The 26761-nt window shown below is 35.9% G+C and overlaps 1 protein-coding gene across 3 annotated transcripts in view; it reads right to left on the reverse strand.

Annotated features, from left to right (window-relative positions):
- CERT1 (ceramide transporter 1) overlaps nucleotides 1-26761 on the reverse strand; it is a 132452-nt gene that overhangs the window by 41228 nt on the left and 64463 nt on the right. For all 3 annotated transcript variants that reach the window (XM_024732779.1, XM_024732780.1, XM_024732778.1), the window contains 3 exons: nucleotides 24003-24086; nucleotides 13452-13609; nucleotides 9194-9286 (listed from right to left, as the gene is read on the reverse strand). In XM_024732779.1, coding sequence (XP_024588547.1) covers nucleotides 9194-9286; nucleotides 13452-13609; nucleotides 24003-24086 — 335 coding nt within the window. The remainder of the gene's footprint in view (nucleotides 1-9193; nucleotides 9287-13451; nucleotides 13610-24002; nucleotides 24087-26761) is intronic.

Here is a 26761-nt window from a genome sequence, read left to right on the forward strand (position 1 = left end):
GGAGGGCCCAACAGGGAGAGGGCCCTTGTCCCAAAAAAAAAAAAAAAAAAAAAAAAAAGAGTCAAATTTCCACTCTGAAAAATCCTCTTCCCAGTTTAGGGGAAATACTAGGAAAAGGGTTTGGTTCAGGAGGATCTTGGCTTAAATCTTTGTTAATGATGTTGTTGGTTCTACTGGCAACTTAAACTAGTTTGTGGAACTTACAAGGTGATAGCTTCTTGCCTTTCATGCTGTGTATCACCTATTCGTAGTAAAATAATGATGTCTAAACAACTTAAAACTTTGGATCATGTCTACAGTGCTCTATAAAATAATAGGCATACATAATGCACATGTGAGGGGAATTGTCTTGTCTTACTGGACAGCCTAGAATTGGCTCCCAGTCCTTGCTAAACATTCTGCTAGTATAATTCCCCACTCCACCCCGCATCCCCCAAAAAAAGAGAACAGGGCTATTAGGACCCAACATTGAGGGACACAATGGACCAATGGCAAGCAAGCAACCACCCTGGCATCAAGGGACCAAATATTTGATCACCTAATGCGTTCCATCGAAAGGTTAATGATCAGAAAGAGGAAATTTTGAAATAAAATTCATATTTTATGGCAAGAAAAGAAAAATTTTAACATAAAAATTTTCTCTGCCTTTTGGCCCCCTCTTTCCCCTCTACAGTGTACTGTATATCTGCATTATGCATCATGACCAAATTTTCCCCAGCGGCAAAAATACCTGCCCAATCCTAAACTGCAACATTCTTCTAGCATTAAGACAACTCCTGGGGCTTCCCTGGTGGCACAGCAGTTGAGAGGCCACCTGCCGATGCAGGGGACACGGGTTTGTGCCCCGGTCCAGGAAGATCCCACATGCCACGGAGCGGCCAGGCCCGTGAGCCGTGGCCGTTGAGCCTGTGCTCCGCAACGGGAGAGGCCACAACAGTGAGAGGCCTGCGTACCACCAAAAAAAAAAAAAAAAAAAAAAAAGACAACTTCTTAAAAGATAACCTTCTTTGTTAATCTTGTAAAGAGTCAGGTTACCTACCACTTTGTACCTACAGAAGTGAACTGTGTAAACTGTCACTATTACGTCATTTGATATGATGTACATCCTGTCTAAAAAACACTTCTAATGGATGGAACAGTTCTCAGAGCTTTCTGAGATGCTGTTCCTAGCTTGTAATTCTCAATAAGACTAGAATATATTTTCCATTTCTTTGTTAATTTTTCATCAACAGGAAGATGGTGAAAAAAGAACTGAAGTGCCCTTAACTATTTTCTTCATTAAAAGAGAAAGAGGAAGATGCATTTCAAATGGCTGGGAAAAAGATGGTTTATTCAACAAATGCCACTGGAATAAAATATAGATTCCTCCATTACACCATAATTTTTTTTTTTTTTTTTTGCAGTGGCACTCACTGCTGTGGCCTCTCCCATTGCGGAGCACAGGCTCCGGATGCACAGGCTCAGCGGCCATGGCTCACGCACCCAGCCGCTCCGCGGCATGTGGGATCCTCCTGGACCAGGGCATGAACCCGTGTCCCCTGCATCAGCAGGCAGACTCTCAACCACTGTGCCACCAGGGAAGCCCTACACCATAATTTTTAAAAATTCAGATATATTAATATATTTAGGAGAGACCATTTAAAAAAAAAAGAACAGAAAATACAGAAGATTATTTGAAGTAGAGTGTGAAAGGATTTCGATCTAAAATGGAACCAGATGGGACTTCCCTGTCAGTCCAGTGGTTAAGACACATTGCTACCAATGCAAGGGGCACGGGTTCAATCCCTGGTTGGAGAATTAAGATCCCACACGCTTCACAGTGTGGCCAAAAGATTGAAATGGAGAATTTTATGCATGCACCCTCTGAAGAACAGAATTTAAGAACTGAGAGAAGGATTTCCCATAAATGCCAGATAATCAGAAGACTGAGCCTTATCTCCTGACCAATGACCATCTACCAAGTATCTCTCCCCATCTTCAAGCCAAAGAACTTACTGCTTGGACTCTGGCTAGACTCTCCTTGTCTGTACTCCTTGCCCATAAATACAACCTGCCCCAAACCCTCAACAAAACTGCCTGTAACTTGGTACTGCATGCATTCCCCGAATTGTAATTCCTCTGCTGTTCTGAAATAAACTCAATTTCTGGTAATTTGAGCATGTCTCAGTTTACCTCTTTAGGTTGACAAGAGAATGCTTTTTAAAACATGAAAAAAAATGTAGAGATAAGTGTACCAAAAGACTGTGAGTTAATTACAAGAAAGTATAAAACTTTTATATGACAAAATGAACAATTAAAAAGATTTTTTTTTAACTATAAAAAGAAGAAAATAATTGAGAAATAAAGTCAATCCTGCCCATCTTCTAAATCAATAGGGGGAAAACACCCAAATTCTAATAATAAAAACGTGAAGGGATGTGTACGAGAGTCATTAAAGAAGAAATACAAATGACCAATAAACATTTTTAAAAGAAAGCCTAAATCACATCGATCAAGCAATTTTTTAAAAAACTAATAAACACATAACCCTAGCACAAGGACCCTCCTTTCTCCACCCTGGTCTCTCCCCTGAAATATAATCTGTGTTGACCAAAGTGGGGATAAACAAATATAAAATTATACAGTACTTACATATTGCTCGTAGGAGATAAATGGGTACCACATATTGTTAAATTAAAAAGATAGGCTTATTTGTATTTTCTATAATCTTCCTATAATGTACATCTATTTTATAATATGAAAAAAATAGGGTAATTTTTAAAAGCTGATAGTCCTCCCCAAAATAAACCTAAAATAGCAAAAGACTTTGCTCAGCTTCAGAATAAAAGTTAAAATTGTAACAGCTAATATTTCAGTAATCTAGACTTCTAAAATCCCAGACGATAGCTAATTATGTAATTTTTGTACATTCCAGAAGGAATGAGATAACAGCTTAGCAATTTAAAAATATTACCGCTCATCAGAGGGTGTTTGTCCCACCCACCTGGGCCTGGGGAGTCTGCTGAGATCCCAGGCTGGTCCCCTGCCCTCCAAGGACACCCCCTTCCCCTGTCCGCATTGGTCCTGGGGTCATAGGAAGGAGGCTGAGGGTAGAACAGGAGAGGCAGGTGGAAGGGGCCCTCCAGGACAGGAGGAGCAGGAGAGAAGGAGGGTGTTTTCCCTGCCGACTTGAGCCCAGGAAGTCTGCTGGACTCCCAGGTGAGGTCCCCTGCCCTCTGAGACCAGGGGTGGGGGGCACGCCTGGGTCCCTTCTGTTCCTTAAGCCTAAGCCACACACACCCTCCCCCACAGCCCCCAGGGCCTTTTCCAACTCTGTGGGTCCTGAGCATAGGTACTGCCCACCACCCAAACCTCACCCTTGCTTAGGCCCCGCCCTCCACAGCCAAGGCCTTTTCCCCGTTTTTTTTTCTCTTTTTTTGTTTTCTCTTTTCCCTCCCCCTCTTTTTTACTACTGTGGTACTATGGTACCTTCTGGTTGTTGATTCATCTATATTTTTTTTTTTTTTTTTTTTTTTTGCAGTACGCGGGCCTCTCACTGTTGTGGCCTCTCCTGTTGTGGAGCACAGGCTCCAGACGCGCAGGCTCAGCGGCCATGGCTCATGGGCCCAGCCGCTCCGCAGCATGTGGGATCTTCCCGGACTGGGGCATGAACCCGTGTCCCCTGCATCGGCAGGCATCTCAACCACTGCGCCACCAGGGAAGCCCTATATTTTTATTTTCATATCCTTTCTAATATATCTGTTAGTTTCCTAATTTTATTTTTTACTTTGTTATTGTTCTCTCTCTCTTTTATTTTTTTGCCATCCAACGTGCCTTGCGGGATCTTGGTTCACGAGCTGGGGGTCAGGCCAAAGGTCCTAGGGCAGGAGCTCCGAGTTGGAACCACTGGACTAACAGAGAACTTCAGACCACAGGGAATATTCATCAGAGTGAGGTCTCACGGAGGTACTCATCTCAGCACAAAGACCCAGCTCCACCCAACAGCTTACAAACTCCAGGGTTGGAAGCCTCAGGCCAAACAACCAGTAAGACAGGAACACAATCCCACTCACACACACACAAAAAAAGAGACGGCAAAAAAAATAAGTCACATGTGAAGGAGCAAGGTAAAAAACTACAAGACCAAATAAATGAAGAGGAAATAGGCAATCTATCTGGAAAAGAATTCAGGGTAATGATAGTAAAGATGATATAGAATCTCAGAAATAGAATGGAGGTACAGATTGAGAAAACACAAAAAATGTTTAACAAAGAACTAGAAAAACTAAAGAACAAACAAACAGAGATGAACAACACAATAACTGAAATGAAAAATACACTAGAAGGCATCAGTAACAGAATAATGGAGGCAGAGAAACGAATAAGTGAGCTGGAAGACAAAATGGTGGAAATAACTGCCAAGGAGCAGAATGAAGAAAACAGGAATGAAAAGAATTGAAGACAATCTCAGAGACCTCTGGGATAACACTAAACATACCAACATTCAAATTATAGGGGTCGCAGAAGAAGAAGAGAAAAAGAAAGAGGCTGAGAAAACATTTGAGGAGATTATAGTCGAAAATGTCCCTAATGTGGGAAAGGAAATAGTCACCCAAGTCCAAGAAGCACAGAGAGTCCCATACAGGATAAACCCTAGGAAAAACACACCAGGACACATATTAATCAAACTAACAAAAATTAAATTCAAAGAAAAAATATTAAAAGCAAAAAGGGGAAAACAAAAAATAACACAGCTGATTTTTCAGCAGAAACTCCACAGGCCAGAGGGGAGTGGCAGGATACACATACAGTGATGAAAGAGAAAAACCTACAGCCAAAATTACTCTACCCAGCAAGGATCTCATTCAGATTCAAGGCAGAAATCAAGAGCTTTTCAGACAAGCAAAAGCTAAGAGAATTCAGCACCACCAAACCAGCTTTACAACAAATGCTAAAGGCAGGAAACCCAAGAGAAGAAAAAGATACACAAAAACAAACCCAAAACAATGGAGAAAATGCTAACAGGAACATATATATTCAGTAACAACCCTGAATGTAAACAGATTAAATGCCTCAACCAAAAGACACAAACTTGCTGAATGGATACAAAAACAAGCCCCATATATATGCTGTCTACAAGAGACCCATTTTCAGACCTAGGGACACATACAGACTGAAAGTGAGGGGATGGAAAATGATATTCCATGAAAATGGAAATAAAAAGAAAGATGGAGTAGCAATACTCGTATCCAATAAAATAGACTTTAAAATAAAGACTACTACAAGAGACAAAGAAGGACACTACATAATGATCAAGGGATCAATCCAAGAAGAAGATATAAGAATTATAAATGTTTATGCACCCAACATAGGAGCACCTCAATACATAAGGCAAACGCTAACAACCATGAAAGGAGAAATCGACAGTAACACAATCATAGTAGGGGACTTTAACACATCACTTACACCAATGGACAGATCATCCAAACAGAAAATAAATAAGGAAGCACAAGCTTTAAATGACACAATAGACTAGATAGATTTAATTGATATGTATAGAATATTCCACCCAAAAGTGGCAGAATACACTTTCTTCTTAAGTGCACACAGAACATTTTCCAGGACAGAACACATCTTGGGTCACAAATCAAGCCTCAGAAAATGTAAGAAAACTGAAATCATATCAAGCATCTTTTCTGACCACAACGCTATGAGACTGGAAATCAATTACAGGGAAAAAAACCTGCAAAAAACACAAATACATGGAGGCTAAACAGTGTGCTACTGCATAACCAAGAGATAACTGAAGAAATCAAAGAAGAAATTAAAAAAATACCTAGAAACAAATGACAACGAAAACACGACAATCCAAAAACTATGGGATGCAGCAAAATCAGTTCTAAGAGGGAAGTTTACAGCAATTCAATCTTGCCTCAAGAAACAAGAACAATCTCAAATAAACAATCTAACCCTACACGTAAGACAACCAGAGAAAGAAGAACAAAGAAAACTCAGTCAGTAGAAGGAAAGAAATCAGAGCAGAAATAAATGAAATAGAAATGAAGAAAACAATAGCAAAGATCAATAAAACTAAAAGCTGGTTCTTCGAGAAGATAAACAAAATTGACATATCCTTAGCCAGACTCATCAAGAAAAAAAGGGAGAGGACACAAATCAATAAAATTAGAAATTAAAAAGAAGAAATCACAACTGACACCACAGAAATACAGAGGATTATAAGAGACTATTATAAACAAGTATATGTCAATAAAATAGACAACCACGAAGAAATGGACAAATTCGTGGAAAAGTACAATTTTCCAAGACTAAACCAGGAGGAATCAGAAAATATAAACAGACCTATCACAAGTAATGAAATTTAAACCATAATTAAAAATCTTCCAACAAACAAAAGCCAAGGACCAGATGGCTTCACAGGTGAATTCTATCAAACATTTAGAGAATAGCTAAGACTGAACCTTCTCAAACTCTTCCCCAAAATTGCAGAGGGAGAAACACTCCCAAATCCATTCTACGAAGCCACCATCACAATGATACCAAAAACAGAAAAAGATATCACAAAAAAAGAAAATTATAGACCAATATCGCGGATGAACACAGATGCAGAAATCCTCAACAAAATACTAGCAAACAGAATCCAACAACACATTAAAAGGATCATATACCATGATCAAGTGGGATTTATCCCAGGGATGCAAGGATTCTTCAATATATGCAAATCAATCAATGTGATACACCATATTAACAAATTAAGGAATAAAAACCATATGATCATCTCAGTAGATGCAGAAAAAGCAATAGATCAATGGTACAGGATAGAATGCCCAGAGATAAACCCATGCACATATGGTCACCTAATTTATGACCAGGGAGGTAAGAACATACAATGGAGAAAGGATAGCCTCTTCAATACGTGGTGCTGGGAAAACTGGACAGCTACATGTAAAAGAATGAAATTAAAACACTACCTAACACCATACATAAAAATAAACTCCAAATGGATTAAAGACCTAAATGTAAAACCAGACACTATAAAACTCTTAGAGGAAAACACAGGAAAAACACGCTTTAACATAAACCACAGCAAGATCTTTCTTGACCCACCTCCTCGAGTAAATAAAATAAAAATAAACAAATGGGACTTAATTAAACTTCAAAGTTTTGCCCAGCAAAGGAAACCATAAACAGGACAAAAAGACAACCCTCAGAATGGGAGAAAATATTTGCAAATGAAACAACAAAGGATTAATCTCCAAAACATACAAACAGTTCATGGAGCTCAATATGAAAATAAACAAACAACCCAATTAACAACTGGGCGGAAGACCTAAATAGACATTTCACCAAGGAAGACATACAGATGGCCAAGGGGCATATGAAAAGATGCTCAACATCACTAATTATTAGAGAAATGCAAATCAAAACTACAATGAGGTATCACCTCACACCAGTCAGAATGGCTAATATCAAAAAATCTAGAAACAAAGAATGCTGGAAAGGGTGTGGTGAAAAGGGAACCCTCCTGCGCTGTTGGTGGGAATGTAAATTGATACAACTATTGAAAACAGTATGGAGGTTCCTTAAAAAACTAAAAATAGAACTACCATATGACTCCGCAATCCCACTACTGGGCATATACCCTGAGAAAACCATAATTCCAAAAGAGACATGTGCCACAATATTCACTGCAGCACTGTTTACAATAGCCAGGACATGGAACCAACCTAAATGTCCACTGACAGGTGAATGGATAAAGAAGATGTGGCACATATATACAATGGAATATTACTCAGCCATAAAAAGGAAAGAAATTGAGTTATTTGTAGTTAGGTGGATGGACCTAGAGTCTGTCATACAGAGTGAAGTAAGTCAGAAAGAGAAAAACAAATACCGTATTCTAATGCACATATATGGAATGTAAAAAAAAAAAAAAGGGTACTGATGAACCTAGTTTCAAGGCAGGAATAAAGATGTATACATAGAGAATGGACTTGAGGACATGGGGTGGGAGGGGGAAGATGGGGAGAAGTGAGAGTAGCATCGACATATATACACTACCGAATGTAAAATAGTTAGCTAGCGGGAAGCAGCAGCATAGCACAGGGAGATCAGCTTGGTGCTCTGCGATGACCTAGAGGGGTGCAATAGGGAGGATGGGAGGGAGGGGATATGGGAACATATGTATGCATATGGCTGATTCACTTTGTTGTACAACACAAACTAACACAGTATTGTGAAGCAATTATACTCCAATAAAGATCTATTAAAAATAAATACATTTTAAAAATAAATAAAATAAAATTACCACTCAAGTCTCATACTATGGATTTTCACAGTTGGAAATCAATTCCAACGTAAAAAATATTGTCAATAGGGCTTCCCTGGTGGCGCAGTGGTTGAGAGTCCGCCTGCCGATGCAGGGGACACAGGTTCATGCCCCGGTCCAGGAAGATCCCACATGCCGCGGAGCGGCTGGGCCTGTGAGCCATGGCCGCTGAGCCTGCGCGTCCGGAGCCTGTGCTCCGCAACAGGAGAGGCCACAACAGTGAGAGGCCCGCGTACAGCAAAAAAAAAAAAAAAAAATATTGTCAATAGCAGATCTTATTTTTTCCTTTCTAGAATAAAAATGGCAGGACATTTTTCTTCTGCTTTCTTAAATACAGTCTAACTTTTTTACCATTCTTCTTCTATGTCAACGATACTCCTTGCCACTCCTGTATGTGTTTGTATATGGAGAGGCAGATTTTACTAACTGCTTAACAAATAACCAACAGGGAAAAGAAGCTGGTTTCAGACATTTTCCAAACATAAAGGCATGGCAATTTGAACAGTTCATGCTTTGCTATGGAGAAGACCTCACAGTATACAGCACAGCCTAAAATCTTTCACCTGTAAAGTTCTCAGGTTGTTCCTCTGTAGGTTGCTTTTTTTTTAAAAAAAAAAAAAAAAAAAAAGAGTTAGGGACTTTCCTGGTGGTCCAGTGGTTAAGACTCCGCATTCCCAATGCAGGGGTAACTGGTTCGATGCCTGGTCAGGGAACTAAGATCCCGCATGACTCATAGAGTGGCCAAAGAATAAAATAAAATAAACCATCTATAGATTTCAAATAATAAAATTAAAGAAAAAAAGAATTAGAATGTAATATCAGTAAGTATCACCCTAACAGGGGAGACAAAAACTTCCCTTAACATACCTCATAATCTGGTCCTCCAAAGTGAGATTTTTTCTTAAGTTCTGTCATGGCATTTTTGTATGCTTCCTCTATTCTTCTTCTCTTCTCACTTTCCTATTTAAAAAAAAAAGCAAGTGAAAAATTTATCATGTCAAGTGGGATTTTCTCTACATTTCATCAAAATTTTATAACTTGGCCCCAAAATAACTCCACTTCTGTGAAAAATGAGTATTCTTCTGCCCAAGAAAACACTTTTTTCTGGGCCATATATCACATACAAGCTACCATTTAAAATACCACTAAGATCACCTTATAGGTAGGTTATATATTTAAATGGATTGAGTAACTACCAAAGTGTCTACACTTCAAAAAAAAAAAGGATAAATTAGCACCAGAGAAATGCCTACAATATATATTCACGTGTTTGTTTCCCCCAGTAGGAGCTAAATTAATTTTGTTACAGACAAAAAGTCAAGTAATGGATGCCAGGAAGAAAATAACTCAATTATTGGTAGAATCAATAAATGGAAAAAGATATTCTAAAGAAAGATACCTTTCTTATACTTTCCAACTGCTGGTTAAAATTATTTTAGAGCTGAAAAAGAGCTTAGATTTCTACTTTAACCTTCTCCTTTTATAGACAGGTTCTATGGCTCTAAGAGTTTGCACAAAGATCCAAGGACAAAATGTAAAAAGGTTGGCCTTGACACCAACCTCAACCTTTTTTTTTACAACAATGGACTACAATGAGTCAAATGTGATATTAAAGCCCTACAAGCTTATAAAGAACCTAATGCCTTTATTCCCTCACCTCAAATATTTAAAGGGCTAAATTAAAGTCCACACCGAACTCACCCAGAGCTTAACTACTTCTAAAAACCCTATCTGAATTAAGCTAGTGCAAATCAATGAATTAGTTCAGTAGGCCCAAAGACTAACTGATTTTTGTGTACTGAAGAGAAAACAGGACTACAGACCCATCAGAATGGCTAAAATTTAAAAACACAAAAAATCACCCACAAAAAAAAAATGACAATACCAAGTGTTGTCAAGGGTGAAGAGCAACTGGAATTCTCATCTACTGCTGGTGGGAATATAAACTGATATAACCACTTTGGAAAATTGTTTGCCTCTACCCACTAAAGCTAAGCATATACCTCGTGAATCAATAATTTTACTGCTTGGTATGTGCCCAAGAGAAAAGAGTGCATATATCCACCAAAAGATACATACAAGAATGCCCACAGCAGCTTTATTCACAACAGCCAAAATATAAAAAGTTAAATGTCCATCAGCAGGAAAAAGGAAAAAACAAACTGAAGTCATACAATGAAAATTCATCACACAATGAACAGCATACAGCAATAATACTATACAACAATAAAAAATAATAAACTACCACTAAAAGTTACAAGATGAATGAACTTCACAGTCAGTGTTGAGGGGGTGGAGGAGTGAGCCAGACACACGAGTATATTTTGTATGATTCCATTTACATGCTGTTCAAGAACAGGCAAAACTAATCTATGACTGTATAAGTTAAAACTGTGGTCACTTCTTGAGGTACTGGTACGGCACGGACTAGGAAGGGGCATGAAGAAACCTTCTGAGGTGCTATAAAAGTTCTACATCTTGATTTGAGTGGTGGTTACAGGGGAGTATACATGTGTATAACACTCGTCAAGCAGTACACTTAAGATTGGTATACTTCATTGTATATATGTTAAACCTTAATTTAAAAAAATGAACAAAACAAAAACACACAACACAGCAATAATATTAAAATGATTTCAAGGAAAGCGAAAAAACGTGAAATTACACACTTGTAAATCCACTAATATAAGGAAACATCTTCAATGAATAATTTTTTTCTTATTAACATTCTTAACAACTAAAATTTGTTTAATCTTAGAATTTTTGGTCTTCCTGGACACGACTGGCTAAAAATTAAGTACACTTCTTCTAGAAAAGAAGGAATTATTTTTATAGGTAACTAAGAATATTCAGTCATTTAGCTGTAAGAACAATGGAAATGACATTAGAAATGTACATAAGAGCTATTAAACATAAAATCAGAGAACTATTAGAGATTTGTATGTATGTTATACACATCTATTGTATGTGTATATCTATTATATACATAAACATATATTAGAAATCTACATAAAAGGTACACAAACAGCTATTAAATAGCTATTATTATATCACCTATCACCTACTTAATCACTCTCATTAGGTTTTTAGCTCCTTGAAAAATGATTTCCTGTACACTACTGTTTTCTCATTTCTAGCTTAGAGTCTAGCACACAACAAGCATATAAATACTTCTTGAATAAAACAAGAATTTCAAGTAAACCATGTTGTTAACACTGTATTTTCCTCCTCAATTACATGAATTACCTAAAAGACATGTTTGTTGATAAACAACTCTCTCTATTCAAGAACTTCCTAATCTTCACAGCATGTGTATATATTCATGTATGTATGCACATACACATATGTATACACACATATGTATATATACACACATGTATACACACACATTGAATATATATGTATATACTGTGTATGCACACACGGACTTACATTTCCTGTAAAATATAACTAGGAGCCTATATCAACCTTGAGAAAAAAATTATGGTGGAAAAGGTGAATAAGATTTGACATCAGATAGACCTGTAAAAGGATTACAAATTACAGCCATTTGCAGATTTCAATTAATACTACCATCTTTTGTGAGTGTTATTTGGTTAAATGTGGTCTAACAAAACTGTTTTTTCACAGATCCTTTGGTATAGTCTACTTGTTGCTACCCAATAAAGAAAGAGAATGGATAAGATTACCAACATTGAAGACAACTGCAAGTACACATCCCTTTCAAATAAGAAATTTGATTGACAAAAAGATGGGGAAGCCATGTCTTGTTTTTAATGAATTTTTTAAGGCAGTGTGGTTAGAGCATATGACTAGAGATGATGATCCTTTAGTGAAGGATAAGTAGACTGAAGAGAGGGGAGCTTAAGAGAAAGTTGCCAAAAAGTTTTGAATAAGCTAATATGGATAAGTTGAATGATTCTCCTGAACCATTAGTCTAATGGATTTAAGGGATTGTCCTGTTTTCTCAGTGTTATTTTTTTGTGTGAACAGAGAATCTTCTAAAAATTGAATTTGATCCAAAATTCAAATCTATGATAATGTAACAGTTCTACTCCAAAATAATAATGAAGTATCTGCGTGTACCTTAAATGGACATTTTCATTGCTTGTTTTAAAAGAATACATATTGCTAGTCAACCTGGCTTACTCTCACATGCACGTAAGAATTCTGACCAATTCTCTTTTCTTTAAACATGGGGACCTTCTTAAACATACCGTGCTGTTTAAATCCTGTAGCCATTCTGCTATTACATCAATGATGACATTGCTTTCCTTAGTGTTCTGTTCACATTGATAAGACCTCCAAATACCACAAGCAATATGACTCACTAATGAATGATAAGATTCTGATTGATGTCTGCCCTGATATCCAGAGCTGAAATATAGAAGAGTAAAATTCTTCTTATTCTGCTGCTTAACACCTCTAGACAAGTCTCTGGGCCTCAGCTGCTGCTTCTATAAAATGATGGCACTGGACTAGAACAAAATTCTCTAAGGTATGCTTTGGTTCTAAGATTTTATTGATGTTAAACTATAAACAAACGTTTTCCTACTAAACAAATTCACTGAGCCAAATTCTACTTCACACTTGCAACTAAAGATTCATATTATTATTATCAGTACTGCAGTTTAAACAAAGGTGGGAAAGGTGAACATAAGGCAAATGTTCAAGGAATAACAAAATGTGTGTTAAAGGATATCACAATGACCTTGGAAAACATACATGGCCATGAATGCAATAAGTTAATATTTAACTTTATAAATTGGTGTTTTTAGTAGTTCATATAACTTAAGTACAGTTTCATGTATTACACAGTAAAGCTAGGAAATGTCAAATGGTTCATTACTTCTATTCCAAAGCATTACTATTACCATTACAAAAACTTTTATGTTAAAATCCAATGAAGAATGCATATTGTACAGTAACCAAATACATAACTGGTGAATCTCATTAGAAAAATGAGTTTAAGATGCTCACAGAGTTTCAGAGGAATAGTACCACCTGCTACTTCTCTCAATCCAATAGATTTTTCCCTAAGAAGTTAGTTTGGTTTAAATGTTCGGTCAGTATATAAACAAACAAAATCTGACTATTTTTTACAAAGAAGAAAAACAAATCTTACCTTATCCAGTCTCTTTTGCCAGCTGTCTTCACGTTTTACCATTAGTTCAATACAATGAGAAAGTGTAGCAAGGATTCCAGCAGTAGTTGCTTTAAAAGTTATCGCCTCCCCTTTAAAGTCTATACCATTAATTCCTTTTGGTGTTACATGTGGAAATACTGGAAAAAAAAAATTATTCACTAAAAATCTTTTTAACAAAGAAATCATTCCTCAGCACAACTTAAAATTAGAAAATTTTTAGAAAACTATCACATCAGAGCAGACTTTCAAACTGTAATTTCCTTCCTGTTGGCCAACATTTTAAAATTTGCATCCATCTCTATAAGCAAAGAGGCCTGTGACAGCATATGTACTCTCAAGTCCTTTTTGCTGCATTCCGTTTCCTGAAATCTATTTGCTATGCTGCATGCAGTGAAGAAACTGGTAGGTGGAATAATACTTTAATAATAACACTCAAGACAGCCTAGAGTGAGACCTAATTATGGCAAGAACTACCTTACATTTTGAGAAATCCTGAATTTAAAAAATATCTGAAAAGAAACTGCGAAAATGAATAAAGTAATATGTTAAAATTTAAATAAATGTCCAAATATAATTTGGGGACCAATGCACACATTAAACAGTTCTTATGTTTACATATTATAATTTTAATTCAAAGTAAGTCTTTGAATTAAATGAAAAATCTTAAAACTCATAAGATGCAAATAAGAGAGCATAATATCTTATACTATAGTTAATAAGAAACCTTTTCAATAGAACTCTTTAAATGAAATAATGATACTTTAAACTTTAAAAACTCATATGTAGATATGACAGCAAAGGCACAATCCATAAAAGCTGACAAACTAAACTTCATCAAAATTTAAAATTTCTGCTCTTGAAGGCATTGTTAAAAGAAGGAGAGTTACAGTTATGTAGGATAAGTCAGTCTAGAGAGCTAACCTACAGTTAATAAAATAATGGTAACTGTGAAGAGATACATTAATTAGCTTGACTGCAGTAATCATTTCATCATGTACACCAAATCATCATATTGGACACCTTAAATACATGTAATATCTATTTTAAAATTTTTTTAAAAAAAGAATGAAAAGACAAGCCACAGACTGGGAGAAAACCTTTGCACAGAGTATGTATGATAAAGGACATATCCTTTATCTATCTATATATTAATATAGGCATATTCTGTATTATAATATGCAAAATATAGTAATCTCAAACTCAACAATAAGGAAACATATAACCCAATTAAAAACTGAACCAAAGAACTGAACACACATTTCACTAAAGAAGAGATCAGGATGGCAAATAAGCAGATGAAAAGATGCTCAATACTATTAGTTACTAGGGAAAAGCAAATTAAAACTACAGTGAGTATCACTACACATCTATTAGAAGACTAAAATTTTAAAAGACTGACCACGTCAAGTGTTAGTGGGGGTTTGGATGAACTTGAACTCTCATAAATATGACTGGTGAAATGCAGCTTGGAAGATTTTTAAAAGGTTAAATACATACCTACCATATGATTCAACCATTCCACCTCTGGGTATTTAGCCCAAAGAAATAAAGTATATGTACCTAAAAAAAACTTGTATGTGAATGTTCACAGCAACATTATTTATAACAGCCCCAAACTGTAAACAACCCAAATGTCCACCAATAGACAAATGGGTTGAAGAAACTGTGGTTGTTATCTATACAAGGGAACACTACTCAGCAATGAAAAGAAATTAAATACTGATACGTACAACAACAATGAGAAATCTCAAACTAAGAAAGAGATCAGGCAAAAACACTGAGTTCATTTACATTAAATTCTAGAAAATGCAAACTAATCTATAGTGACAGAAAAATCAGTGGTTGTTTGAGAATGGAGGGACGAAGGGAAGAAAAAAGGGATGGAAGAAACTTTTGAGGGTGATGGACATAATAATGGTCTTGATTGTGGTGACAGCTTCATGATAATATCAAAACTTACCAAACTGTACACTTTAAATATATGTAGTTTACGGCGTGTTAATTATATCTCAGTAAAGTTGTTTTAAAACCTATTTTCTTTTTCTGGTATTTTCTGAAGATCTTTCCTATCACTATTTTCTACCATTCTTACCAAGACTGATGTTTTATTACAAACTACGATTTTTTAAAATAATCAACTTAGAAACTTAAAGTCATCTGTGTCTTATATATGAGGATGTGTGCCATTGTAATAATGGGTCCTCCATGCTGTTTGCTAATTTATATACAGTCAGTACAAGATGAAAGACCAACATAAAACGTCTTTGAAAAAACTTTTAGAAATGTACCTCTTCAGCTGCACTTAACTACTTTCAGAAGCTGTCACCCTCAAATCCTTTTCAGAATGATACAAGGGTTATGTAACAGATTTTTAAACTTTCAAACAGTTGAAAGTAAGTGTCTCAAACATAGTAAGGTCTCTGAAATAAATTTCTCTCATGTTACATCTGTTAGGAAATGAAGGTCATGAAGACAAAACCTCATCTTATTTTGTCATCCACTGGGCTCCTCTAAGTACTGGTTACTTTGATTTTTGCTCTAAGTCTCTTATGCCTTATCTTGTAGAACTACATTAATCTTGATGCAAAAACTTAAGCAAAACCCCAAAGTACTCAATAATTTTAGATGAGTATACTCATCTAAATGTCTCAGCTGATCACAAGGGAAAGAAGATCTTAAAGAGACAAGGTGGCATGCCTTAGTTTCTTCTGGGAAAATGATACACTGTAGCAAAAGGAAGTTCAAAGTATGTGAATGTAACCATGCTTATGAAGGGCAGAGATGAAAGATATTATAAAATAATCTATAAATCTAGATTTTTAAGTACTTAAGCTCTTAAAATTATCATTCAAATCTATAGTTCTTTTAGTTGAACTGACATTATACAGTTCAAAACTCTTTTAAAGGTGGTAACATTCAGAAAATCAAGGAACCCAGAAGCTAACATCAACATGTCAAAAATAAAAACAAATACTGACAGAAGCCAAGAGATTTGTAATCCTTTCATTTCATTACAACTCCCAAACACTAATTTAAATAGTAGGCAACCTAAGGGGGAATCCTGAGTTTCTGTGGTGAGGATTTTTTCATTTCCCCACCTGAAATATTCCAAATGACTGTGTCCTTCTAGACATACAGGATGGCAACTTTGTTTAAATCTCTCACCTGTCTACTATGATAAAGAAGAAACATGGCTTAAGACTATGACCATGCTATTAATCGTACTAAGGTCAACAATCAACTGATTTGGGACTACAGGTCTATTATAGATATGATTATTCTAACAAAGTAAGATACAGTTGGCTAAAAAACTAAATTTAAAATATTCTCACATGAAAAATCTGTGAGCTGAAAGACAATGAAAAGTGATCTGTGGCTGGTCCAACTTCTTCATTTAGACAATTAATGTATGAGCATCTGTACACAGACTATGTGGGAGAAAAGGACAAGATGATAATCATGTTTCATAGAGTAATGCATGTTCCATTAACACTAAATTGCCTCTCAATGAGTTTCATCAAGAGTATACCTTGATTTGACAGATTAGTTAATATTTACTGTCATTATTTTATATAGTAGATGACAATATGCTCTTGTATATTATTTACAAAACAGGAATACAAGTTAAAAAACTGGTTAGAAAATATGGTTAAAAATATAGTTAAATGGGAACAACTGGAAAATATAATAGATATAAAAAATCCATGCAAGTAGCCATCTTTGACATGTAATTAATACAATTAATCATTAGAAATAAGGGTTTAGGGGTAGGAAATTTCTGACTTTAGATTGATTTAATCTGAAGTAGAGGCCAGGGAGTTCCCTGGCAGTCCAGTGGTTAGGACTCTGTGCTTTCATTGCTGAGGGCCCAGGTTCAATGCCTTGTCATGGAACTAAGATTCTACAAGCTGCATGGTGCGCCCCCCTCCCCCCAAGAAAAAGTAGAGGCCAAAAAATTGAACAGCACTAAGTCAGTGAATTTATTTACACTTTTTAAAAAATTTAAAGTGTACATTTTATTTATTTATTTATTATTTATTTATTTAGCGGCACCACACAGCTTATGGGATCTTAGTTCCCTGACCAGGGATTGAACCCAGGCCCTCGGCAGTGAAAGCAAGAGTCCTAACCACTGGTCTGCCAGGGAATTCCCTAGTCTTTTTATAAATACCAGCTTTACTGAGATATAATTTTCACAGCATAAAATTCACTCATTTAACACATACAATTAAATGATTCTCAGTATATTCACAGAGTGTACAAGCATCATCACAATCAAACTTTAGGACATTTTTATGAACCATCCCCTCAAATCCCACATACATTAGGAGTCACTTCCCATTTCCCCCAACCCTACTGCCCAGTCCTAGGAAACCACTCATACAGTTTCTGCTCTACCATTTGCCTCTGAATATTTCATATAAAGTAACAATGAGTGGTCTTCTGTGACTGGCTTCTTTCACTTAGCATAATATTTTCAAGGTTCATCCATGTTACAGCACATGCCAAGTATGTTATTCCTTCATATGGCTAAAAAATGTTCCATTTTGTTTATCTATTCGTTAGTGGATGGATGTTTGGGTTATTTCCACTTTTTGACTGTTATGAATAATACTGCAATGAACATCTATGTACAAGTTTTTTTTTTTTTTTTTTTTTTCTGTACGTGGGCCTCTCACTGTTGTGGCCTCTCCCATTGCGGAGCACAGGCTCAGCGGCCATGGCTCACGGGCCTAGCCGCTCCACAGCATGTGGGATCTTCCCGTACTGGGGCACGAACTCGTGTCCCCTGCATCAGCGGGCGGACTCTCAACCACTGCGCCACCAGGGAAGCCCTGTACAAGTTTTTATATGGATGTATGTTTTCATTTCTCCTGAATATATACCTAGGAGTAGAACTGCTAGGTCCAATGGTGACACCATGTATAATATGTTGAGGAATTGCCAGACTGTTTTCCAAAGCAGCTACACCTTGTTATGGTATTTCTTTCCGATTACAGCCAGCCTAATAGGTGTGAAGTGGTGTCTCACTGTGGTTTTGATTTGCATTTTCCTGACGGCTAATAAGTTGAGGAACTTTTCAGGTGCTCACTGGCCATTTGTATATCTTCTTTGGAAAAATGTCTATTGAGATGCTTTGCCCATTTTTGAACTGAGATATTTGTCTATTATAGATTTGTAAGAGTTCTTTATGTATTTTAAATACAAATCCCTTACCAGATAAATGATTGGTAAATGTTTTCTCCCATTTTGTAGGTTATCTTTTCACTTTTTGATAGTTTCCTTAAAGCACAAAAGTTTAAAATTTTGCTAAAGATCAAGAAAACTTTGCCTTGCTCAAGGTGATTAACTCATATTTCTTCTAAGGTTTTATGGTGCTAGCTCTTTTAATTAGGTTTTTGATCCATTTTGAGTTAATTTTTGTGTTTGTGTGAAGTAGGGGCTCAACTTCATTCCTTAAATATGGATATCCAGCTGCCTAACACCATTTGTTGAGAAGACTTTTTTCCTGAGTTGTCTTGGCACTCCTGTGAAAAGTCATATTTATCTTACTATAAATGTGAGGGTCTATTTCTAGACTCTCAATTCTATTCCACTGTTCTATATATCTTTCCTTATGCCAGAACTATACTTTACTGTTGCTTTTGTAGTAAGTTATGAAATTGAAAGTGTGAGTCCTCCTACTTTGTTTTTTCAAGACTGTTGAAGCTACTCTGGGTCATTTGTATTTCCATGTGAACTTTAGGATTAGCTTGTCCACTTGTGCGAAAATCCTACCTAGGATTCTGGTAAAGACTGGATTGAATCTACAGGTCAATTTGGGGAATACTGAATTTTTAACAATATTAAGTCATCTGATCCATGAACAGGGCAAATCTTTCCATCTATTTAGGTCTTCTTTAATTTTTTCAATAATGTTTTGTGGTCTTCATAATATAAGGTTTGTGCTTCTTTTGTTAAATTTATTCCTAGGTATTTAATCCTTTTTGATGCTGTTATAAACAAAACTGTTTCCTTAACTTTATCTTCATATTCTTCATTTCTAGTGTATAAAAAATACTGGGTTGGCCAAAAAGTGCCTTCAGTTTTTAAGTAAAAATAAAAGACACATTTTTCACTTTTACCATGAACTTTACTGAAGAACATATGCACCCTTTTGTTCCACTACCTTCTGCCATTTTTCAAGCAACTTCTTAAGTCCATCTTCCCAAAACTTAATCTTTTCGAGCAAAGAATTGTTCCAGGTGCCTTTTATAGCTTCCAGGGGACTGAAATTTTTTCCATTAAGAGAATTTTGTAAAGACCAAAATAAATGGAAATCCGAAGGTGCAATGTCTGGTGAATATGGCGGATGAATCAGAACTTCTCACCCAAGCCGTAACAGTTGTTGCCTGGTCATCAAAGAAATGTGCAGTCTTGGAGTTATCCCAATGGAAGAGTATGCGTTTTCTGTTGCCTAATTCCGGATGCTTTTCATCGAGTGCTGCTTTCAGCTGGTCTAATTGGGAGCAGTACTTGGAATTAATCGTTTGGTTGTCCAAAAGGAGATCATAATAGAGGACTCCCTTCCAATCCCACCATATACACAACATCACATTCTTTGGATGAAGACCAGCCTTTGGTGTGGTTGGTGGTGGTTCATTTCACTTGCCCCACAATCTCTTCCGTTCCATATTATTGTACAGTATCCACTTTTCATCACCATCACAATTTGTTTTAAAAACGGACTGTTTTCATTACATTTAAGTAGAGAATCACATGTGGAAATACGTTCAAGAAGTCTTTTTTTTCTTAACTTATGTGGAACCCAAACATCAAAGCGATTCACATAACCAAGCTGGTGCAAATGATCTTCAACACTTGATTTGGATATTTTCAGTATGTCGGCTATTACCCATGTGGTATAACGTTGACTGTTCTCAATTAATGTCTCAGTTTGATCGCTATCAACTTCAACTGGTCTACCCTACCATGGAGCATTGTCCAGCGAGAAATCTCCAGCACGAAACTTCACAAACCACTTCTGATGTGTTCGATCAGTCACAGCACCTTCTCCATACACTGCACAAATCATTTTTTGGGTTTCAGCTGCATTTTTACCTTTCTTGACATACAGCCTAAAATGCTGAAAACATTGTTTTTCTTCCATCTTTAATATTAAAATGACTACGCAAAATTTCACCAATTTTGATAAATCTTTTTTAAAATGCACGCTGATATGCCAGCTGTCACATACAATCTAACAAAATTGTTTTGAATGACGTTAAAGCCGACTAAGTGCTACTAGAGCCATCTTACAGAAAAAACTGAATGAACCTTTTGGCCAATACAATACAATTGACTTTTTGTATACTGATCTTATATCCTGCAGTCTTAATTTATTAGTCCTAATAGGTTTCTAGTGGATTCCTTATGATTTTCTCTATGTAAGATAACGGCATCTTCAAACAGAGAAAGTTTTAATTCTCCCTTTTGAATCTGGATGCTTTTTATTTATTTTTCCTGCCCAGCTGTCCAGGTAGAATCTCTAATACGTTGTTGAACAGAAGTGGCAAGGTTGAACAATAGTTAGGAACAAGGTTATCTTGTTCCTGATCTTAGGGGGAAAGCATTCAGTCTTCCACCATTAAAAGTGATGTTAACTGTGGGTTTCATTAAGAGATACTGGTTATCAAGGCAAAACTGGCCTCAGAGAATGATTAGTTAGGAAGTGCTCCCCCTATTCTACTTTTTGGAAGAATTTGTGAAGAACTGGTATTAATTTTTCTTAAAAGGTTTGGTAAAATTTACCAGTGAAGTCACTGGAGCCTGGGCTTTTCTTTGTGGGAAGTTTTTTTTACTAATTGTGTCTCTTTACTTATTATTGGTCTATTTGGATTTTGTAGGTCTTCTCGACATAGTTTCAATAGTTGGTGTCTTTGTAGGACTTTTGTCCATTTCATCTAAGTTATCTAATTTGTTGGCATACAGCTGTTCATAGCATCCCCCTATAACCTTTTTTATTCCTGTAAGGGCAGCAGTAATGTCCTCCCTTTCATTCCTGATTTTAGTAAGTTGAGTCTTCTCCCCTTTTTTCTTGATCAGTTTAGTTAACAGTTTGTCAACTTTGTTTTTCAAAGAATCAACTTAAAGTTTCATTGATTCTCTATATTGTTTTTCAATTCTCTTTCTTCTTTATAATAAATGTGTTTCACCTACAAATTTCCCTCTAAGTACTGTGGCAGCCCATAAGTTGTGGCATCTTGTGTTTCTGCTTTCATTCACCTCACAGTATTTTCTAATGTCCTTGGTGATTTTTGTCTTTGATCCACTGGTTATTTATGAGTGTGTTAATTTCTACATATTTCTGAATTTCCCAAATTTCTGTTATTAATTGCCAATTTCATTCCACTGTGGTTGGAGGACATACTTTGCTTGATTTGTCCTTTTAAACTAATTAAAGCCTGTTTTGTGGCCAAGCATAAGGTCTATAATAAAGAATATTCCATGAACAATTGAGAAGAATATACATTTTTCTATTGTTAGGTGGAGTGTTCTGTGAATGTCTACTAGGTCTGTTTATTTAGACTATTCTAATATTTTATTGTCTTGTCGATCTTTATCCTACTTGTTCTATTCATTATTGAAAGTTGGTTATTGAAGTCTCAAACTATTACTATTGACTTGTCTCTTTGGTCAGTTTTTGCTTCATGTATTTTGGGGCTCTGTTGTTACATGCAAATACGTATTTTATTGTCATAAAATCTCTCCTTTTGTCTCTAGAAATATAATTTTTAAAAGATGGTATAGAATTTAACAGAAGAAAACTTATATAGAGGTAGATGAGAAGTTTGTTCACAAAAGATTGAGGAAACATTCCTTTCACTGTGATCTAGAACTCTTAAAAGTCTTTAACTAAGGAAGATGTTTTCTAATTCAAAAATTTCTCCTCTGCTCTAATCTTCAAATTACTTTAATTGCCTTTCTTCTCATCTTAGAATATCTGGAAGTTTTACTCCTGTTTTAGTCTTCGCTCCATACCCCCCATTCCTATTCCTGGCATATTTACTAGTAGGTTGGTAAACTAGTTCTAAATTTTAAAGAAACTTCAGTATAGTTACATCACAATATTTGATCTAGACCTAATCTTTAATAATGGCCCTAATGGTAAGAACATTACAATGACCACTCCCAAGAACAGAGTATTATTTTTCCCTCTTCCAACAGTTGATCAATCTAGGACTAAGACCCTGTTTTTGAGAGATGACTAAAATACCCTAATCCCAGACTACAATCAAGTAGTTCCAGATTTAAAGACTATATGCTCTGTTCACTTTACCGGATTATACTCAATGCTTCTGACTAACTTATTTCTAGAGCTTAGCCATAAAAAGAAACTTTCCACCTATGATGATTTTCAAGAGTTAATTTCCATCAACATTAAGAAAGGAATTCTGTTCTTTAATTGACATATAGTTGATTTACAATGTTGTGTTAATTACTGCTGTACAGCAAAGTGACTCAGTTATACATACATAAACATTCTTTTTCATATTCTTTTCCATTATGGTTTAATCACAGGATACTGAATATGGTTCCCTGTGCTATACAGTAGGACCTTGTTGTTTATCCATTCTATATATACCAGTTTGCATCTGCTAATCTCAAACTCCCAATCCATCCCTCTCCCACCGCACCTCACCCTTGGCAACCACCAGTCTATTCTCTGTCGGTGATTCTGAAGAAAGAAAGTTGCTTATTTGCAACTTAAAAAAAGTTTTAGGAATCCATACCAGCTTATTCTTAGGATATGTTAAAAGAAAGCACTGACCATGAATCACAAGTTTCTGTCACAACCTCCCTGCCCATCCCTGCCCCATACATAGATTCCACACATAAGTGATACCATGCAGTATTTGTCTTTGGTTTATTTCTCTTAGCATAATGCCCTCCAGGTTCATCCATGTTGTTGTAAAACACAGGTTCCCAATGAACAATTAAGAATTCCATCTAATGAGTGAGTCCTTATAAACAGAGCAACAATTAACTGATATATGAAATAAACTGATATATGTAATAAACCACCTTGCTCCTGAGTCTATAAACAACTGTGCTGTGAAATCAGTGATTTCAGTAATTTTCCTTTAATAACACTGATTATATAATTTGCAACACCAGTTTATCAAGTGGAGAGAGAAAAGAACATTAACAGAGAGAAATACACTCTAAAGAAACATTCAAGTTCCATTACAATGTTTCCTCCCCAAGAAATACTTTTTCAGTACTAGAAACTGATTCTACCAAATACCACTGAAATAAGAGGCCAATGTCTAAAATTTAGAATAAGTCTTTGTCAGATGAGCTGTCAGATTATTTAATGTCAGAATGTATATATTACCTACATGTCTTTTCTTAGAAGAAAATTTTCGCTTTCCAGCTTAAAAAAATTTTCTTAACTATTCCATGAATTATTCTTGTTATATAGTTAGTTATTATGTAACTTTAGAAAGTGTATTTTACCCAACTAAAGGGGAAAATTTTACTACTTACCCTTTTCTTTATTGCCATTGGTATTATGCAAGAAGTCTCCATCAGAACGTGTTGTAGGAAAGTCATCTTCATCATCTTCTACCACTAAGTAAAATATATTGAAAGATATCAGGATGAAAGCATATAGAAATTAACCAGTTTATTCTTATGTTCAACAGAGTAAATATACTCTGGATTCTGTGAGTACATGGTTTTATTCATCTTTGTATTTTCAGTGCTTATCAATGTATGCCCAATAAATATGCTGCGGAATGTCTTTAAATACATTCTTATAAAAACTGTACCCATTCTCATTTGTGTAAGGGATGATACTGAGATACGATTTATTCTGTCCTTTAAGTCTTCCTATCTCTTCCTCCTGACCTTGGGGAGATTTCATAATTCTACCAGAGGCCTACAAAGACTGAAGAGGACAGTAATGGTACATGCAGAAGATACTTTATCTTGCCTCTAGGATATGCAGGGAAAATATAATGACTTATAGATGTGATATCAATTTTAATTCATCCCAATGTGTCTGTGCCTGGACATCCATTTTAACCTACCTAATTCCAGAAAATACAGAATCCCCTGTGTTCTTCCACATACCTCTTTCTTCTACGTACTATCCCTTCTTCTACTGCCTAACATACTTAATCCTCTGCACTATGTATTCCACTTCTTAGTGCAAATTTCTAAACCTGAGCCCCCAACCTTATTCTCTGTTTCTGAATGGCTTCTTTAGTTTATTATCGTTTGAGGAACTCCCTTTCTACAGAATAAATCTTCACTTTAAACTAATGTCTTACTCCTTGCCTATCTCTCTTTACATCAGGAGTAATTTGGCTCTATGAGGAACATTTCATCTATTTTTAACTCTCTCCAATGGATGCAAAGCCCACTACTATTCCTTACTCCCTCCCGTGACTAAATGGTAGTAATTACCCTGGAAAATACCTTTATTCTGTACTACAATTTTCTAATTACTGGGCTATTTCATTTTTTTCATCACCTGAAAATTTTGCACTCATCTATAACAACTTTTTCAAATCATAAGCTGCTATTATCTACTAACACCTACTATTTTATAACCAGCTAACTGCTAACAGTATCCAACTGACATTTTTCTTTTCCACATCCATCATTCCTACAGACTTCAGTATCCATATTGAAGCCTCTGCAAACACCTTAGTTCCAAGATTAATCAAATTCCCAGATTCTGTGGATCTTTGTCTTTTCATCAATAATTTGCAAATATGGTCAATTCTAAGAAATTAACTACTACAGTGCTGCTCTGATTTTAAATCATTACTGATTTTAAATCATCAGACAACATCCTGACCATGACTCATTACTAATCTGATTAACTGCTCTTAAATACTGAAATGTCTACATTTCGCTTGTCTCCTCAGTATCTACCTTGGGTTCCTAAAGATTCACTTTCATATCTCTAACCATCCAATAGCCTAGTACTACCAAACAGGGATTTTCAGCCTTCTTTTTCTAGTAAATACTCAAAATATAAGACTGATGAAAACAAGAGCTGCTCTGGCTAAAAGAGTGGCCCTCCCCCTTTCCTTCCCAACCAAGCACTCCTTGTCCATCATTGAGGCACCTTTAAGGGATGCCTGACATGATTTAAAACCACTGTCCTAATACAAATCTCCCATCCCAATCAGACTGGTCTCCCTTACCAGCCCTCAAATCTATTATGCTAAATTCCATCTCTGGATCTTGTACATTTCTGCTTTCATTACCCCTGCAATAATCCAAATCAACCACATTAATAATAGCAACTATTATTGATTTTTTGCTATTAAGCACAGGACTAATATACATATTCTGATTTAAATCTCACAATCATATGTGCTGGATACAACATCCATGTTACAGAGGAAAGAGATGTGCAGAAATGTTAAGTAATCTACTTCAAGTCATCAAACTAATAATGAATAGAAGAGCAAGATTAGAACCTTTATGTTTAATATGGTATATATGTCTTGTTTTAAAATATATGTTTAGGTCAGAGATAATGTCTTCTACTTCTGTAATCCTAGAGTATCTGGACCTAAATGGTTAATTAAATCTTACTGAAGTGTGGGGTGTGTGTGTGTGTATGTGTGTGGTTAAGTCTCCTTACTAGCAATTACGATAAAACTTTTTAAATGAAAACACTGAACACCTAAAATGAGAGCTTGCTATTATCATTTCAATGACACACTTAATGAAGAACAGTGATTCTTCTTAAAAAATTTTTAAGTCACAGACAATTTAGTCTTGATAATTTAGTGAAAGTACATCTATAGAGATCCTTAGGTCAGCAATTCCAGTCTATAGTCGAAGTAGGAAACTATGGTCCATGTTCTTATTTCACCTTTACCCAGCATGTACTCTTAAAAACATTTCTTAAAATAGCCATTTATAGGGAAATCAGTTGTTATATGCTGAATTGTGCCACAACCAAATTCATATGTTGAAGTCCTAACCTTCCTGTACTCCAAAATGTGACTGGACTTGGAGACAGGTCTTTACAGAGGTAATTTGATTACAGAGGTAATCAAATTAAAATGAGGTCATGAGGATGGGCCCTACTTCAATATGACCAGTGTCCTTATAAGAGGAGGAAATTTGGACACAGACACTTACAGAAGGCAGATGATGTGAAGACACAGGGAGAAGATGATCATCTACAAACCAAGGAGAGGCTTAGAACAGATCCTTCCCTCATGGCCCTCAGAAGAAACCAAACTTGCCAAAACCCTGATCTCACATTTTTAGCC

This window comes from Neophocaena asiaeorientalis, unplaced genomic scaffold, assembly GCF_003031525.2.
Source record: "Neophocaena asiaeorientalis asiaeorientalis breed wild unplaced genomic scaffold, Neophocaena_asiaeorientalis_V1.1 scaffold515, whole genome shotgun sequence".
Taxonomy (NCBI): Eukaryota; Metazoa; Chordata; class Mammalia; order Artiodactyla; family Phocoenidae; genus Neophocaena; species Neophocaena asiaeorientalis.